The following is a 20625-nucleotide window of genomic DNA, read 5'->3' as shown; positions in this document are numbered from 1 at the left end:
TGACACCCTTCGAAAACCATTGTCAACCTCCGCTTCGCGTCGGTTGACAGTTTCCTCGGGGTGTCAATTTCAACTGTTACCCTCCCAAACAGGCACTATTTATATAATGATAGTATAGTACACTATTATTTTCCACATGGAATTCAAATGAAAGCTTTTTAACGCGAAAATAAGCGTGGAAAATTCACAATTCATGAGGTGATTAATAAGCTAGAAATTATGAATTTATCAAAATGCTAGCTTAGCTTTGGTTGATTATTTTAATCGACACTAAAAATTATTAAATTTATGATAGAAATATCATCTTACGATATTCAAATGTAAGTTATCTAAAGCGAAGTATCGCTACCATCCTAAAGATGGCACATATATCTGTTTTCGGTGCTTGAAGCTCGTTGAAGTTCTTGAAGCAGGTGCCCCATGATTTCCATGTTTCAGCTATTACTGGTCCATTTTAACTCACCTGAGCCAAAGGTTCACGTGGGCTTTTCTGATTAAGATTTGTCCGTTTTCTGTTTTCGTCGTTGTAACCTTTTTACATTTTCATCTTCTTCTCCAGAACCGCTGGGCCAGTTTCAATCAAACTTGCGAAAAGCATCACTGGGTGAAGGGGATTTAAGTTTTTTCCAAATGAAGGGCCACACCCTCTTCAAAGGGGAGATGATTTAAAATAAATTATGGTATTTTTTCAAAAACTATTAGACAAGAACAGCTCAAATTTGTGTGGAAGCATCCTCAGGTTGTGTAGATTCAATTTGTTTAAATCATGGCCCCCGGTGGTAGGGTGGGGTCACAGTAAGGAGGGGGGGTCAATTTTTACATAAGAATAAATAGAGAAAACCTTTAAAAAATTCTCAGAAACCATACAGCCAGAACAGTTTGAACGACTAGTAAGTGGAAGCATTCTCGTGTTGTGTTTCAAATCTGTTCAAATCATGACCCCTAGGAATAGGTTGGGGCCACAGTGGGGGGAGGGGTCAAAATTTTACATAGGAATATGGCCAGGAAAACTTAAACTTGTGTGGATGCATTCACAGATAGTGTAGATTCCCGGGGTATGACAGGGCCACATGCGGGGGGGGGGGGGGGGGGGGCACAAATTTTTACATAGGAAGATATAAAGAAGAATCTGTAAAAAATATTCAGGAAAAGCATCCAGTCCAAAAAGGAGAAAATTGTATGAAAGCACAGCTTGTGCAGATTAAAGTTTGACCCAACCGTTATTCCCTAGAGAAAAGCGGGGCCACAAAATGTGAAATTTTTATATAGGAATAGAGATAAATCCTCTTACAAATACTAAAACAACAGAAGAGGCTTTCTGAGCAAGATATACTGTACTTAGTTGTAAAGATATTTTGATGCTGTAATGCTGATTTGATCACAGTTATGGCTATTGTTTCTCAGAAGAGCGACGGGGCCCCTGGACTTCTTGTTTTTTTTTGATTATCTAATTTGGGCAAAAAGGCATCCAGTGGCTAGTACTGATGTTCCTTAATTGACATGTTTTACATGTTTGCATGTTGTCTCTGTGCCATATTTAGGCTTCTGATGCTGGAGGAAGTTAAAAGTATTTAACAAGGTTAAAATATGATGCAGATAACATATATCAAAGAAATTAACTGTCTTAACTTCAGGCTATTTAAACTGACATGGTTTATTCATACATCTATATGATAAATAATGATAACATTGTTATTATGTAATATAATTCTCTTGAGGCTTGGGTGCATGGATTGTTCTGCGATTAATCGCAATTTTGTCACACAACACGGAATTATGAAAGTAAGATTTCCAAAACGTTGTATTCACTATGCATTTACATGCATGGTAAAATTGTCTTTTCCTTCTATCGAACACACTGACATTGGCGAAAATTTATTTACTTTACTTTTATACAGGCACTCGACAAGAGATTTAGGTGATTTAGTTTAACAACAAATAAAAATTTCTCTCTATTCTTAGGGTTTTGAAAGTAGTAATTGCTGCAGGAAAAATTGTCAAATCTGCGCACGCGGATTATTGGTTTTTTGTTTTGTTTTTGTTTTGTTTTTTGCAATCCATCCTCGTATTAAACCACCAAAGAAAGCAATTGTTAAAATAATGTGTTTTCAAAATTTCTCAATAAATGAGTATTCTTCGCTACCATGGGTTTTTTTTTTATCAACCACCTCCCCACCAACACCGAAAACCTTTGGCTAACGAAGATGTAAATGGGTTAATATGTGAAATCACACAATGAATGTAATAAAATATCAGTTCAAAGCGAAGAAAGGTATGTGTCGTATTATTGACCAGTGCGATGCAAAAATTGAATGGGCAAGGGAAATAATTTGTCGTTCTTGTTTTCCATATTTTCAAGAAAGTATCGTTCATTACTTAACAATATTTTCTATCTCCACAGTGTGAAGATTTCCACTACGTAATTCCGTGATGTTATTTCATTTTATAAAATCATTTTTTGTTTTTGATATGTAGTTTCAAAGGAAAACATATACTTTGACCGTCTTTCCATGCAGCCAATTGCATTTTGCGTTCTTCAGTAAGGAGAATTCAAAATGTGCTTACTCAAAAGGTAGCCTGGTAATGTGCCTCGAAAAGTCTGGCATAAACATGTTTAAGTGCAGATAAATAAGGTATTAATCTTCATGGAAATCTATTTTAAAATTGAGAAACATCTCATGTGTCCTTATAGTATTACATGTAGTACGAATTTTAGTGTTGCTTAAAGTTCATTATAGTCCATAAAGAGAATAAATACAATGTAGTACCTAATGTCTTAAAATCTTGTCTGAAATTTTCATAAGAATGACAACTTGAAAATTCTACTAACAAACGGGAGACTTATCATTCTTTCTTTCCATATCAGACCTTCCATATTTTTTATTCAAATTAAAACAGATACATGAACAGGAAATGCACATTGTCGGTAAAAACTTCGTTTTAATAATGCTGGAGTAAATCTTCTCTCCCTGAAAGGACCATTATGACATAATACTTTTCAGTTTTTACTCCTCCATTCATTTACGAGGCTTTTAGTTTGATTGCTTTTACAACTCTTCGGGCAATTTAAACCTTATAGATAAGCTAAAGTACATGTATGTGCTTGAACTTGCAATTATTTCATTATGAGTCTCGAATCATGAAAATCGGGTGGGTGGGGATTAAAAAATCACTATAATTGACAAATTTACATTTCACCATGTCTGGTAAATAATGATTGCTAGTCCTTAGTTCAGTTGCAAAATGTGGCACAGTGTCAAAAATTCCTTTCATTGCTGCAAACCAACTTTTATTCGCGTGCGAGAAATTTCCGCGAGCTTCGCGAGAGCGTTATTGTCGCAAATATTTCTCGCCATGGACCAGTATTTGCCTAGAATTGGTTATTAGAAAAAAAAAAAACCAGGTGTGGATAAGGCTAAATTGGTCGCAAAAAGTAGTCGCCGTTCATCTAAGGTTAATCGCGAAATAAAGTCGCCGCAAATAATAATTGGTTTATTATTATATATTTACATCTCCCAAGTATTTTTCCCTGTATTTCTTACGGAAACTTAAAGTTAATTCATAGCTCTATAGAAACAGCCAGACTTATATCTACGCGCCCCATTTATCGATTGGTCGAAATCTACAGCGGCTGAAATTGACAAGAAAATGACAGGGCAGATATCGACACGCCCTGTTTATCTATTGGTCCGAACCTATAGCGACCTAGGAAAAATCACGGATTTTGAAAAAAAAAATTTCAAAGTGGTCTAAGGCATAATTTAGGTAATATTGTAATCTAAATCTAAAGAAATTTGAATTTTGCAGGGGGGAGGATCTAGACCCCCTGACCCCCCCCCCCCCCCCCCCCCCCATATCCACGCATGGATAACGGAAATGTTCTATAAAAATTCATATGTCATGTCTTTCAGAAAAATTCCTGGTGAGCAAATTCCTTCCAAAAACACATTTAGCGCTTTCTCCTATACGTGCGCCACGTATAACGTCCAGCATTCACCGGTAAACAACTCGTTCTTCCTCTTACTTTACGTCTAAGGTCGAGTTCCACAGCGTCGGTTATCTGCTATTAGTTGAAAAGGTTGAAACGTTTAATATAAAGTACGCTGCTTTTATAACTTGCCATGACCCTGGGGGTTCGTATGCAGCCCTTTGATTTAGTATAAAGTATTTGTTGACTGTAATAATTCATTTTATACTAGTCTTTAGTTACTTCAGAAAAACAATCCAGCAGACCTTGACTTGGTGAAATTCAGTAAATGGGACATACGTGATGAAAAGGCTTACCTTTTCTGTCATTAATATCAATTTAAAAAATTGAGGATGCAGTTGTGTGAAATGCCTTTTATTAAAGAAATCACTGTATTATTACACAAGGAAATCAATGATACCAATTACAGAGATCAAATGGAACAAATTTTCGTAACAAGGTCGGGTCAAGGTATATTTTTACTATCTTTATGATAAGGATTGAAATCAATGTAGCCAATTAGCTGGTATATATATACTCCAATTTCAAAATTACATGTATGTTAATGGAATAGTGTGCGTGTTTTTTTTTTCTTTAATTAAAAAGTGGAAATAATGTGTTATATATATAATGTTAACGTATATCAAATTATGCTTGTTCGGGTTCTTGAAGTTTTCGTAAATTTTTGCAGCATTTGAGACATTTTTCTTCATTTAATATACTAAAACCTAATGATAAACACCGAAACAAACAAAAATACAATAAAAGAAGAAGGAAAAACTTACTGTTTATTCAAATCATATAGATAAAATGTTTGTATGGAAAGCTAACATCTTCATACATTTTTTGGAAAATAATGTTAATTTGATATGCAATAAATAACTAAACAGGCACTTTCTTTGATTTTAAAGTTTTTAAATGCTTTTTAAGCCTTTAAATAGGTAATTACATATACCATTCAATTGAAACTCCACAGTGAACAATATGAATTAGATCGTTACTCGCCTATAGTCTTATAACAATTACATGTTGAGGAGTGGGTAAATATAGGAAGCAAATCATAACCAACCGGATATCAAACTTCATACACGTTGTATAGCCTTCCTTGTTAAAGATTAGAATTATACTCGTCGACTTTAAAAATTACCGGAAAAGCCTACCCCATTTTGGTAACAATGCTACCAAACTTATGAACATAAGCCCCAAGCGGATCCAAACTCATGATTTGCGCCTCACTGGCCCAAAACTTTAACCACACATTGAGCTATGATGACATTCAACCAAATCGATATAAAAAAAATTAACAAAACATTAAATCGCCATCTTGTGTTTTGTATAGTAGTTGGTCTTGATGTAGTTGGTCTTGATGCATTGAGCTACCTTAAAATACGACCATCCCAACTTCTATGGCCTTTCTGACAATAACGTTTACTCAATGCAAATGCGTCCACGACACCCTTCTTTATAAAATTTGGCCTAGGAACTAAACTATCAATCCTATGATTTTATCTCAAATTTGATACAAGTGAAAAGCTGACAATGTGACAGCAAACTGGGTTTTCTTTTATTGGAACAGTATCCATATGTCAACCCTGAATTGATAAACACTACCTATCCTGAGAAATGGAGTACATTACTTGCAATATATACATGCAGTATTTTTTTCCATAAATTATCAAAAATCCAACTACTATACAAAACAAAAACTTCCTATCTTGAAAACTGTAGGAAGAGTTAACCGTAAAATATATGATATATTCTGCGAGAAAATGACTAAGTTTATCAGCTAGTATTTTTTTCATAAATTATAGCAAGTATTTTTATCATAGATTATAAATAATCAAAAATCAAAATCCAAGTAATATGCACATCTCTCATATATGTGCAATTCATCTCCAAAAACAACAACTTCCTATCTTGAATTAAAACTGTTGGAGGAGTTACCCGTACAATAGGGGCACTCTTTTGGCAGCCGCCCGGTCTGTCCGCCATTTTCAACATTTCAATATAACCCGATTTTTCTTTTAGAAAACCCGGTTAATAAAACAAAAGAAACGAGAAGGAATTGCGTTGTGTTCCCCCTTCCCCGCACATTTCTTCGTTTTTGGATTAACACAATAAAGAATCAATGTGAAATGTCTGGTAATAATATTCAACTTTTCGTCTTAACAATTTTAAAGTATGGATGCACCTTTAAAGGGACTTGGACACGATTTCAGATCAAAATTTTATTTTTATTTTTAATGTATAAAATGGTTTACTTGTGCATTTAAAATGATTAACCAAAATACTGAATGTTAAAGCCATGTTACAAGCGAGATAAAGAGGTAAGAATTGATTGTTATGTAAACAAAGCTCGAGTCTTATAGCTGTTTACAAAACATGAAATGTAGAGAATTACCATTTCTTAGACAAAATGACACGTAAAAACAACTTAAACTAATTCAATATCTTTAAAACTACTGTTATCAACAAAAGAAAGATACATTTGATTGAAAATTACACCAATACAACACATATGTAAAAATGACCATGTTCGAGCTTCTTTTTTTTTTTTTACAAAACAAAGAATTATGAACTCTGTATCTTGCATATAACTTCATATTTGACTTTCAAATTTTGACACAGCATTATAAACTTCCATATTTATCTTTATAAACATGGAAAATGGAAAAATAAAAAAAATTGAAAAATTTAAGTCAAATCGTGTAGACCTAAGTCCCTTAGAAAATGTAACATGTATCTAAAGCCCCATTTGAAGATGTCGTTCCTCAATACTAAGCTTCTTGGAATATAAATTACTTTCTTCCAAAATGCTGTAAGGCTTATTACTAAAATATATATATGAATAAGTCAATGCAACTTATTGATTGGCATATAATAAAAAAGCCAATGTTTTGAGCGTATTTTTCCCTTTTTCAGTGACACATGGGTGTTATTCTTGTGGTTGACTTTTACGGCATCCTATTATCATCGATTCCAAAAAACTTAGCCCCGAGACGTTCAAAAAATTGGGAGCGGATGCTTTTATGTGCGAAAGGGCTCAGGAAACGAACGGATATATTTAAGATCAAAATAGGAATTTGCAATCCTGTCCAAGAGGTCTTTAAAATGTTTCTTTAAATGGCTCTCCTCAAGTTATGTAGCAAAGGGAAACTTCCACCCAGGGAGAGATTTTTGATTCATGGCTTGTCCCACTGTGCACTTTTTTAAAACAGATGATATATACGTCTATATAACAGCTACCGCTTAGTGCGAATAATATCTTGTTTCTCGAAAATGAAACTTAAAACTCTCTTCGGTGACAGTGTTAGTCACACGCCATTACCTTTCAATATGTTTACATGAAAACTGCCTACATGTTTCGCATCCATTAAGATTGTACCTATACTGTATATCGACCTGCATGGGTTGTTCCATTTGCTTCGCGAATGGACCTTGGAGAGGGATGTGAATGGATTTTTTAAAAAATGCTTTCCGTAAGAAATACAGAGAGGAAACCAGAAATATTTTGGCTTTTAACGAATAAAAGGTAAACTTTACGTTTAAATACCGGTGTTGTATTTATTTTTATATATAACAAAATTTGGACATCTTTAATGTCTAAGCTTATAATAAATTCCTAATATGCTTGTTTTTGATTGTCATATATTGATGCTTACAATATTTGCGTCAGATAAAAATGTAAAATTACTCAATCATTGCTTCATATGTAGATAATTTCAAGGGGGTTATTTCGCTGTGTTCATGACAATTCGCGGTATATTTTTGCGAAAGACTCTATTGGACTCAAATTACAAGGCTAGTTCTGTTTCATAGTATTCTTATCTATGAAAAATGAGAAAAAAATTACAATGAAAACATATTTCAGGTTATCTTTTATACGTTATATTTTTTTATGATAGGTTGCATTGTGGCAACGCAAAGTGCTTAAAGCAATATGAGCTGCAATTTTCATGTTGAAATTTTTTTTTACGAAAATGATATTTTCTACTAAAATGACAAAATATAATTATCATGGTTTTTGAATTTCTGTTAGCAATATTTTTGTGGAAAAAAACCGTTAAGAAGCCTTAATTGGAGCAAAATTGAATTATTGTCATCCTGTACAAAAATTGATATGCCATATATTCCTTTGAAGAGAAATCTTTCTTCTGACAAAAATTAATGTTTTTTAAAAATCTTATGTATCATTAAAGCTTAAATTACATGCAGCCTTATCATACTAGCAGCTTTTTGCAGCAAAATAAAATTCGAAGAAATACAGCTCATATTGCTTAAACTTTTCAAAGTGCTTTGTAACAGGGCATACATGTATGTCAGCGTCAGATAGCATCTTGAAGTGTATATCGAGGATGTTTTTGTGAATGTTCCTATTCTAGCTAACATCTTCATTCATCCCAACACTCCACACGGTTTTCAGCAAATTCCGTTCTCTTGTAATGGTTGTGGTTTAGGTTTTGATTGTCAGCAAAAAAAAAATCTACAGTTTTAATACCACATCATAATTAAAGTTCTTAAGTACTGATGTGAATTGATTTTATTGATTATTTTTTGTTTAAAATTCAACGATTAACGTAATTTCGCATGGCAAGTAGTTTCTTAGTTGTATCTTATTAATTACGTACATTTTTTTCTAATAAGAATTACCGGTCTTCTCCGATAAGTATTCCGAGCAATACACGTAAATCCCATATGAATCCTGTTGTGTATTACTCATATTTAAAGATAGATATAAGGCCACCAAACTCTTATTTTGTATCAGTAATCGAAACATTTCTGAAAATTGTATCCAAGCAGTTTTTTGACAAACAAATTACAACAGAGTCTAGTCTACGCCAGCACGTGTTCTATCTTTAAATTGAATAGTCTACCCATGATTCCAAACGTTACCTCTGTAAAAATGGCGCTTGGTAATCAAAGACAGCGAACCAGTCTTATTGAACTCTGGCGTAGGAATACATATACGACTACAAAAAATATCTAAATTGTTTGTAGAAATACATCGAATTTATCGATTATTTTCAAGTACTAAGACTAGTCAGCATGTTGATTTGTGCTTAGGTCCAAACTCCGCTTCACTTCCGTTTTGCCAAAGTAATTGCATAGGGGTAAAACCCACCCCACAGCAAGCAGGACTGGGCATGAATTGACTGCATGTTTCTGAAATTGGCGTCTATTTTTATGAAGCTTATTAACTGTATACATTTTAATATTAATGTTATTGTATAGATTAGGTCAATGTAAGATAAATAATCATTTAAGATAAATAATAGATAAAACACATTCTCAATCCCGCTTTTAAATTTCATTCATTTTGCCTTTTTTCTTAAAACTTATACATGACCGTTTAAAACGTAATTATTATATATGTAATTAAGCTAAAGATAACATATTTTTTTGTTTATTACCAATTCAAAATGAACATGTTTTATTGTTAGATATAGGATTATATTGGACGTACATTAATACATACGCTTTTGTTATATTTCCTTATTTGTGACTTTGTTCCATAGAGTCAATCCTTTTAATGAATATCTTCAAAGGAATAGCTTACATGATATATAACTTGTGATTGATGTCAGTTTATCCTAGATTTACTAGTATACGGTATATATACGTAGAAACCCGATTTTTAAATTTGTCAGATAAACCGCTGGCTTTGAGCGAGTCAAATAATTGCAACATAACAGAATTAACCGTAAAGAAAAGGCGGTGATCTGTTCCTCAGGGGACTACATCATTGACTTCATATTTGTGACAAAGGATTGTCTTACTATAAAAAAGAATGGTTTGATGCATAAAAAACACCTCGTTGACATATGGGTTAAAGTGATCGAATTGAGAGGACAGCAGGATGGTCGTAAATAACCCATTCTTAGTTTTATTCGGTAATCTTCTTCTTCGGAAGAGCTCTATTTAAAGATTATAGAAAAATATTCAAATTTTATTAAGCTAAAATATTAGGATATTTTCTTCACTAAATGCATACATGTATGATGGTTTATGGGCGACGTTGAAAAATAAAAGGTAGATTTGAAAAAAAAATGATAATAACAAACCGTAAACCATCTAAAAAAAATCCATAAAACGAAATACAAATTTAAAGCAGAGCAACACGGACCTCCAAATAGATCTTATTTCTGATTTTTAATTTGCTGACCATTAAGCCTTCTCAATAGCTTACGGAACACTTTTCAAATAGCCTTACCCGCATAAAATACAGGTACATCTTTGTGTAAGCATCTGGGTGTTTCTCTCGAGAATTACATCTTCGCTAGCCAAGGGTTTCCGATACACCACGCTTCTCATTATGAGAAGCGTAGTGTATCGGAAACCCTTGGCTAGCGAAGATGCGAGAATTAGAGAGAAACCAAATCGTAATGGCTGCAGAACAAGCAATCATAGAGAAAAAAATCTCAAGAAGGACCCACAATGAAGAGAAGCTAACACGAACTTAATTAGCAAAAGAAATAAGTTTTCGTCAAAAATACCAATATCATTGTTTGCATCCTTCCGTGGAAAGCTGCTCAAAGCTTTACTTTAAATTGTATAGAATACAAACGTTATTGGTAAAATTTCGGAAATCAAAAGCATAAAATCAAAACTTTTACCAATTACTCAAGTTCTAAATGAAATTTAAATGACTTTCAGCTGCAATGTAACGAAAAAAGTATTTGTTAACTTGAATATTTGTTTATTTATAATTGGCAATCACTACTTTACAAATAGTTTGCTGAGTTATGTCCCTTTGGGGGTCGACCCAAAGGTAAAGAAACCCTTTAATATTCCCTTTCTTTATTCTACCAAAACAAAATATTTAGGCGTTTTTTTGTTTGGAGTTGTTTTTGATACAAGTGATCGTAAAGCCCCATATTTGGACAATCAAAATACAATATGGAAACGGATAGAAAAATGCGAAGGCTACCCAGAGCTGGTGGTTAATTAAGGGACATAGAGTTTATGAAAAAAAGTGTCATAGTATAAAAGGTAGCAATAAGAGAATGATCTGATGAAGAGATTTTGATTCTGCTTGATCATCGGTAGCGCTCCTCCATGTCGACTGGATTTAATTAGGGAAATAAGTATTAAATCAAGGTAGCTATTACTTATCACTTTTCCTGATAGATCTTTGAAAAATATACACTCCCTGCGATATTCGAACGGGACTCAATGAGGCAGATGACAAACTGACATGCTTTCATTAGCCTTAGAAGACAAATACAAGCCATTTACCGGTAATGATTCTATTCACGTTGACAAAATAACTCTTCCCTTAACCATTTCATTTCCGTTTAGAATTAGTAAAAATGAATGTAATTTACGTGAAACTTTTTTTTTCTTTAAAAAATCTTAGAATTCTAGCCTTAACAACAGTCGAGACAAAATAATAACAACTTTTTGATTTTCCGACATCGTTAACAGCTAAAAGAAAATTTAAATTAGACGAAAATGATAAAATACCAATAAGGAAAGCAATTTCTTTAAAGTACTTTGCAATAAAAAAGAAGATCGCTAAGCGTATGAAACCCGCCAGCCACATATTATAAACGCCTTACGTGCAGGAAAGCAATAATCCGGACATCAGGTATAGAAAAGAAATTACAATAACACCACAAGCGTGTTTTGTGGTCTATTTATGGTCATCCTACCCGGGGTATCTGACCCCCGACTTTCTTTCTCTGGATACAAACGTGGTAAATATGCGGGTCGTTGACCAAGACTTACTGTAGTTGGTCATTGACTCTCGGTCTCTTCTGGCCCTAGGGAAAGAGAGATGGGCATGCTGAGAGTTGTTGCAAAATTTATTTGTATTGGTGTGTGTGTGTGAGAGAGAGAGAGAGAGAGAAGACAAGTGAAAAATTGAAAAGTAAAAATAAGAAAATGAACTATGAAATTAAAGTTATAGGTGTACTACGCTAACCCCCCTCCTCCCAAGGATTAGGAATTTTCATGATTTTTGAAAGTTGCCTTTTTCTGCTTGTTAAGATTTTTTGGATGAATCTGGCCCCCAACTACTTTCAGAAACAATGCTACGTGCCTGTCATATACGCATTTTGAAATGCATTAACTATTCAGTGTTCATTTCTATAAGATATAAACAGTTTCATATTTATCTAAGGATCTTCGGGTATTATGAGGTGCTAAAATACGGTCGGGGTGACCAAATCCACAGGGCTTTATGATACATTTGCAAAAAGATTTGAAATGCTCTTTAAGCTTATTTACGACAGCTATCGTTACAAAATGGACATTTGTTATCTTTGAAGAAAAGTGTTACATCGACGCTCTAAGCTTTCATAACGGATAACTTTGATCCATCTCGAAATCATTTGATTTCCTATAATTTCGAGACTGAGATCAAATAAATTTATCAATACAATTTTCCCAATTTAAATCAAATGTGGACCTAGTTCAGTGATGAAATTGGATGCATATATCGAGTTGACGAGTGCATACTAGCATGTATTATTTCTAACTGTTAAAAAAAAAATTCCACAGTCAACAAAATATCGAAGCGTCAGCCTTTTTCTAAATCAAACGAACGAACAAACAAACAAACAAACCAACCAACCAAATAGACAAACAAACATAGAAAAATGTTAATTGTTTTTAATAGGTTTAGGTATTCGTCAAAGTAGTTTATGTCGTGCATAAAAGCACAAGAGTTTATGTAATAAGTTTCAGATGAAAGCAATATTGAATAAATTTAAGCGTCTAATTACCATTACTAATCATCTAATCTGTTATGGTCAGTTCCAAGTTGCTCGCGCTCGTGTTTACGTCAATAGTGGGCGTTAACATTTTGCACTGGTCAATAATTGAATGGACGATTATAAAGCTTGCCTCAAAGCATGCAGGAAATGTCTTAACACAATATAATAACCGTGAGCAAGCAAAGGTAATGAACTTTTTTTTCAAATTCGTAGACATAAAATGGAGAATAAGTGTTATGGTTGCTGTTAAATTTGTGTGTTTGTGTGTGTGTGTGTGTTTAAGAGAGAGAGAGAGAGAGAGAGAGAGAGAGAGAGAGAGAGAGAATATTGATGGGGCGAAATGATATACCAATTTTGGTTTGAATGTTTAACTTTGCTTTAGTTTATAGCTCTTTATGTCTGAACAACTGCCGGTGATTCCTACTAGCAGTGTCTAACGCCTGATGTCAAAAAGTATTTTATCACTAAATTTCGATATCTGATAATGCATAAAACCATCAACAGAGAAAAATGCGTGGTTCTATGGTAAATGATTAATTATTGTAGGACTATAGAGGTAGGATGCAACTTCCTTTTTACTAATCAAAAGACAAAGTTGCAAACACAGAGCAATTGTGTCTATTCGAACTCGATTCATCAAGACAAGGTATTCTAGTTCATGTCTGGTAATTCTTCATAGAGAATCCAATACTAATTTGTCTTATGACCTTTAAAAGAGCAAGTGAAACTATTTTCAACATTGAAGGTTTTTTTTGGTATCATTTTCAATTTAGAGGACTTAGCTACACTGATTTTATCACATGTAAAGTCATAAAAAAGCTAAGGGTATTTTTAAACTACGTCTATCACTGATTATATTGAGACAGTAGAACAAGTTCCACTACCGGTGATGTAAAAAAACCCAATGATTGCCAAGTTTTTTTAATTGTATAAGCTAAAACAATAATGAGTGGTTCTTCTTTCAAATTAAAGTACAACGTGTAATAGAAACATCGATTCTCTTTTATATCAGTCATTTATCTTCTTCACCATTTGCCTCCTTACATATTTTTTCTTTGGCGCTTTCAAATCATTTAAATAACTATGGATTTTTTCTATATCAATTATGCATGAACTATTTTTTTCTTTTGCTTCTGTATACGGTAACCAATAATATTTTTTGCTCTTTCATAACAGTTTCGTTTGTACTGCAGTTTTTCTTTTGCTTATTTGTTTCAATTTTGTTTTCATTTTTGTTTCTCTACTTTATCTTAAATATGTCCTCAAAGAGAAACAACTGACACGTGGGCTCACACGTGCTGCAGAAGAGGCATTTGCCGTGTGACATGCCACGCCATGTACGAGCTCGAGTGAATACTGGGTCATCATATAGTCAATAAAATTGTTAACTATCATTTGAATTGTTAATTAGCTGAAATGGGGATCATTACTGGAATTAAGGACCATTAGAAAAGTTTACAACTATCAATAATAACTCAGTCGTGACACCGGTTTGTTTGTCCGTTCGTCCTTCTGTCCGTCTGCCCCTCTGTCTGTCTTTAAAAAGATATATAATTGTCAATTTCCAACTTACAGACAATTTAAATGTTTATTAACATACATTTTTAAAGTGTTTTTCTTACAAATGTGTATTCTTAGATGCAATTTAGGGGAAAATGGTGACTTTGCATTTACACGTATGAACCGGTAAATTATGCTTTAATTTTGATAAAATTCAGTTACATTTTATAGGATTTAAGACACGACTTCAGCTCAGATTTTTCTTTTTTCTTTTTTAATTTTTAATGTCTAGAATGGTTAATATGGATTTTTCAAATGCTTGATCAAAATTTGAAAGTCAAATATCAAGTTACGAGCGAGTTACAGAGGTTAGACTTCTTGGCTCGAGTCCTGTTATTGTTTTCATATGTGTTATACTTGGTTTAAGTTTCTAAATCAGTCTAATGTTGCTTTTTGTTGTTGATTTAATTATTTATGAACACATTAAATGATTTTATCTTGTTCGCTATAAGTAATTTTGTCAAAGAAATGGCAATTTCTTACATTACATGTAAACAAATAGGAGACTCGAGCTAGATTCATTTTTAGCCGGGCTCTGCTGAATCCTGGCTGTAGGCAGGCGAATCGCCTATGTTACTATAAATAGCACAACTTTAAAAGTAAACAAAAGACCAAACGCATCAAAAAGCTTCCGTTATACCAAATAGTTACACAAAGAGCCACGTTTTGTCAAAAGTGTTGCCATCTTTGGTTTTTTTTTTAATTTCGAGAAAATTGTCTATCTTTTTTTAGTTTTCTTATAAATAAAGTGTTTTAAAAACAAGACTATGCATTTTGGACACATACAATTCGCATGAATTTCCATGAACTACTTTGCTGCGCGTCGAAGAAATGGGGATCGAATTTATAACGCTTGTTGCAAAATTCAAGGCAGCAACTGTTGAACTTTTTTTTTTACTAGACAGACATATTTTTGTTTATAGCCGCTTACAAAATTTGATCGCTCTCTGACGCTTTGCTGACATTAAAAACATGAGAGAGAGAGAGAGAGAGAGAGAGAGAGAGAGAGAGAGAGATTTTCAGTCTTTACTACACAATATGCATAAAAACACACCAAAAGAGCCCGGCTTTCAGTACTTCAGTACTTTGATAAAATAATGCCTCAAATTATTTACACTGTTTACAATTTCTTTAAGCACCTGTATATGATGGTCTATATTTTTAGAATTTTTTCTAAATAAAAAAAATTATTCTAAAAAGTTTTTCAAATGATTCTAAAGTTTATTCTGTAATTATTCTCTGACATAAGTTTCTCATTCTCTCAAGTGTCCAAAATAGCAATTGAAATTTACAAATGTAGTCTTGCAGCAATCTTTCCATTCGGTTTAGCAAAAGTTTGATATGATCTAAATACTATTCCCATAGGAATGTCGTTCCGATGAATTATGTTTCTGATGTTGAAACTGGTCTATAGTAGTGATTAAAATTAATGAAAATGTTCGTCGCTAAGTGTTGCATAGAAAATTACATCTGGTTTATGATCTAGGCCTTAAGGCACTGTGATCTACATGCACTTAAAATTTGATGGGGCCAAGGAAAATAAATATAGTTACTTTCTCCTATTAATAGGTGGTTTAACGTAAATATTTTATTATGATGTCTTTTATTATGCTTAAAGTGTGGATTGCCTTCAATTGATTATTCCACGAACCTTTTTACTGTAAAAACGATAAAATTACAAATCTATTTTTTGAAATTTTAATGTTAAAAAATTAACCCATGATTCAACAATTTTACACAAAATGCAAGGATATTTTGTACTCAATAAAATCGATCAACCGATTTCAGAAAACAAAACCACGATATTCAAAATGATAAAAACGTATTTTTTTTCATTCTGCAAAAACTTTCTTTTTATGGCAACTTTGAGATCGATAGAGGACAGTCATTTGTTTCAAATCTTCTAGGTTAAACAGAAAAGCCTTCGTATTGAGTAATGACCCAATTCACATCTTTAACGAACAAAGCTCTCTTTTAGATCTGCAATTATGTCCTTGTTGCCGAGAATGACGAAGGCTCAACATGTTTAACGTTGCTTTGAATTATAGGATAATAGGATAGGAGCTAAAGCGACCTCGGAACTAGTTCTGCGATATACTGTTGGATCGAATAAAAATTGTCAGTTTCGAAAATTTAGCCGTTTTGCTTTTACGCAGAAATTACAACGACTTGCTCATATAAAATTAAATACTAGTAACGCTAAAAATCTTGATGTTTTCAAATTTTGTAAGAAGCAATCGTCCATACGTTATCGGGGATGTTTTGTGTCAAAGATAATGAGGAAATACCGGCGGGTCTATTGAAGAACTTGTTTTATTTTTGGATGAAAAGAGCGAAGAACCATCTACAGTAAGGGATACTGAATTTTGCAACACAAACGTAAACTCCTGAGAGGTTGTGGTTATCTGGATAACAAGATTCTTGAGTCCGTAAAGCTGTAGCTGAACTGCAGTATGCAGGACACCATTTACAATGACGGATTTTCATCATTTTAAGCACGCGTACCTTATCTACCTTTCACTGTGAATGACAATACAATGATTGTGAATTAAAAGCTTCACTTTTAATCTAAAAAAAACCCTCAACCAATTGTATCAATCCATGCATGCATATACAATTAAAATCAATTTCATGTGCATTATGATTTCTATTTCGGAACATAACTATACCTAGAAAAAACCCCCCTTTTTTAATTCTTGAATTTAAGTGAATTATATCAGTTTGAAGATGATTACGTAAATCATTTTTTTTTCATTTTGCAGATGTGTGTGTATAGGATGACAGTATTTCTAGGATAGTGCGTGACATCCAGTCTTCTTCAGAGACGCGATGTCTTTTTTACAATTCCAAATGGATGACATAGAAAACTTACTTTATTCCTTGGACAATGATACATTACATGACGTTTTCTCGGATGATTTTGAAAATACATCAAACTTTGAGTATTTCGATAGCAACCCAACGACCCAGATTCTTCTAATTTCAATGTTTGGTCCTCTGGCCATGCTTACATTTGTCTGCAACATCATTGTTTGCTACGTCGTGGGCAAAAACAAGAAAATGCAGACGGTGACAAATGTCTTCATTGTGAACATGTCCGTGTCGGATTTAATTCTAGTGTCTCTGAATGTCTCGCTTAATATCGCGAGACATCTAGCGCGTGAATGGACCCTGGGAGACTTCTGTTGTCACATGTTGAACTTCTCATTGATGCTGTCAGTTTACGTTTCGACCTTCACTTTGACCGCCATAGCTCTAGACAGGCATCAGGTGCTTCTCTATCCTCTACAGCCTAGAATCACCAAACGCATAAGTTACGTAATCATTTTTGCTATTTGGTTCGTGTCAATCCTCTTAGCATTACCGTATGGGGTTTTCACCAAAGTGGCAGTGATTGATTTCCTGTTGGCCAAGCTTAAGCGATGTACGACCGTGTTTCCTCATCCTGCTCATCAGTGGGAGCAGGCGCTGACCATTACCACAACGGTCCTACAGTTTTTCTTGCCTGTGGGGGTTATTGCTATAGCCTATTCAAGGGTGATACAGAAACTCTGGCTGCGAACGCACCTGGGGGTGGTGACAGAAACACAGAGAAGAATAGAAATTCAAAAGAAAAGAAAAACAATCAAGTTATTGGTTGCTGTCATGTTAGTCTTCACAGTATGCTGGGCGCCGATCAATTTCTATCATCTCTTGACGGACCTTCATCCGAACAGAGTTACCTTCCGTTACAACGGTACAGCTTTTTTTGTTTGCCATTGGATTGCCGTCTCCAGTTCCTGTATAAATCCTATTCTTTATTGTTGGATGAACCAGTCCTTCCGTTCTGAGATTAAAAAGCACGTGACTTGTTTAAGGTGTGCGTTAACGAAACGTAGCAATTGCTCACATGACGTTGAAGAACCTTTCACGAAAGAAACCAATTCTCGTAACCGACAAGACCGCAGGTCGGTCTCGAACCCTCTGATATCCACTTCCTCTTCCGATTCAAGGCGATCAGAGAGAGAAATTCCCAAGAAATGTAAATTCACCTGTAGGTGCACGTATAAATTAAGTAACATATGAAATAAAATGATGCGAAGCAAATTAAATTCGTTACTTTTTAAGAAATAAGGAATCATTCTTTGCGTATTATAAGGTGATCAAAGGCGGTCGAGGGGTAATCTAAAATATTCTAGCCAGAAGGGATTTATGATAGATTTGATCACATCAGAGCGTATTTGATCACCTCATAATACTCAAAGAATTATTCCTCATTACTTAGATGTACATGTATATTTATATAATTTTCAGCGATTGTTTAATTGATGACCATCGAAATAGTCATTAATGAAATGTATTTCCACTAGTATACATTACAAAAATGACCCGTAGTGTTATCAGCGACAAAGATACAGGAAAATGTGAAATGTTAGTATATGTATTAAATATTAAATGAAAAAAGAGGATCAAGATTTGGAAGGTGGGCAACAGCTACCGTGTACTTTAAGGAATATGGACTTGGAAAAATGTCAATAAAAATCTCTTCCAGGAAAAGAAGTTAGTACATGTACCTGAAAACGTTTTAATGAAACATGGTTTAATGAAACATGGAAATTAAATGCGCATAAAGATTAAATCAAAAGCGGATTTTTAGCATGTCATATGATCTGCCTCTTATCAATTGCAATTGCCTCAATTACTGCTGCAGTTTTATGGTATACATCGAATTGCAGTTAGCTATCAACGGGAGGGATTGCACACAATTATAGATATATTATCATAACACCTAACACCATTGACAGTTGATATCAATTTAGTGGACTTCACTTTGTAATTGAGAGAATTGGACATGCCCTTAGAAAAATGTGATATTTAAAATCTTCTATTAAAAATGGGATTGCATTTCCGAACTATTCAGGTCAATTCAATTAAGCAAATATTCTACTGAGCATCGGATTTACGCTCCAATACACACCATTATGCTTCTTATAAGTTTAAAATTACACATGTTGTAAAGGATACATTAAGCAAAATAGAATGATAAAGATATACAAAACACCAAATATATATTTTTGTAGAGAAAAAAAAACCAATATTGTAGAGGTCTGAATGAACGTGACCATTTTGAATTTTGTTACTTAATAATAGTTTACGGCTCGAAAAACAAACGTTACATGTTAAAGGAGATCAAATGCGTTATCTGTTGATTATTCAGCCTCCTTAATGGTATGCCTATAAGTCTTTACTGACTTATTCTTTTTACAATAATCTAAATGTTGTTTCAAAACAACAAACTGAACAGTCGTCAAATAAAGATTAAAATCAATCAAATAAGACCAAATAAAATTCTTTGAGATGTAAGAATCAAAAGTTAGCAATTATGATAAAATTTCAAATGGATTCGAACACAATTTGTTTGCTCTTCTTTCGAACACGTGACTCTCTCAAAAAAGCCATCTGGCACAATAGCAGAAAAATTATCCGAAACAAAGAAAGACATAAAGATATTTAAAGGTCGACTTGAAATATTACAATCAAAACAGATTATATAAGAAAATAGGTTCAGTTTTGTTTCAACCTTGAAAACAAGCCCCAAATCAACTAAAACGGCGGATATAAGTATACAAATATGACAAATCCGGTATGAAAGCCCCTCATTTCAAGGCTACTGCCGTCAAACTTTACCTTCGTTTTAAACATTAAATTGATCCATTAAAAAAGATTAGTTAGCAATATGCCTTTAATTTGCGGTAATTGACATTTTCTGCACTTTTTATTTGCATAATCATACTCCTACTCATATAATGAAGAATACTTATTCCAACGAGATTTTCGTTGTGTCATATTGTGCCTTCAAGTTCCCATTTTGATAATAATCAAGTTTGGAATTGTTAAGGCAACATTTTCTTGTAATTACGTTTTTTTATTAATCAAAACAAAAATAAATGGAAATATCAATGTAAGCTTAGTTGCTAAAGGCTACTAATAAGTTCGGAAATAAAGATGATCAAACCGACCGATAAAAGGTTCATGCTATTTCTGTTGCTTCAAACTCTTAGAAGATGAACAACACTCACCTCCTGTCAAACTGCCAACACTATAATGTCTAGCTGCTTAAAAATTTGTCACAAAAAGCCGGTTTCAATACAATTGCAATAAGTCCTTCATATATCGTGCATTTCAAGGAGGAAGAATCTAATGCATTACGGAATTTTTGAATGTTGAAAAGAAAATTCCAGATTAAGACCTAAATTGAGTATGAAAGAGACACTAGGAAACGTTTTGATATGTTCAAAAATAAATAAGCAGATAGGAAGAAAAAGCACCGGTATGTTGAACCAATGTAATCAAAACCATGGTAAGAGCCTTGTTTACATAACAAGGAATTGTGATTTATGT

General features: G+C 33.5%; 1 protein-coding gene across 2 annotated transcripts; it reads left to right on the top strand.

Annotated features, from left to right (window-relative positions):
* Nucleotides 1-6983: 6983 nt before the first annotated feature.
* Nucleotides 6984-18322, top strand: LOC128181527 (G-protein coupled receptor 83-like). Of its 2 annotated transcripts, none has more exons than XM_052849954.1 (2): nucleotides 6984-7499; nucleotides 17007-18322. In XM_052849954.1, exon 2 carries the CDS (start codon nucleotides 17074-17076, stop codon nucleotides 18307-18309), a length of 1236 nt encoding a protein of 411 aa, XP_052705914.1. In that variant the 5' UTR covers nucleotides 6984-7499; nucleotides 17007-17073; the 3' UTR covers nucleotides 18310-18322. The 2 variants fall into 2 exon arrangements, with proteins under 2 accessions (XP_052705914.1, XP_052705915.1); XM_052849955.1 differs by lacking the exon at nucleotides 6984-7499 and adding an exon at nucleotides 12805-12869.
* The last annotated feature ends 2303 nt before the right edge of the window (nucleotides 18323-20625 follow it).

Source organism: Crassostrea angulata, chromosome 4 (assembly GCF_025612915.1).
Source record: "Crassostrea angulata isolate pt1a10 chromosome 4, ASM2561291v2, whole genome shotgun sequence".
In the NCBI taxonomy this organism is placed as follows: Eukaryota; Metazoa; Mollusca; class Bivalvia; order Ostreida; family Ostreidae; genus Magallana; species Magallana angulata.
Note: the sequence above shows the minus strand (reverse complement) of the source record. Positions and strands in the feature narration are given on the sequence as shown.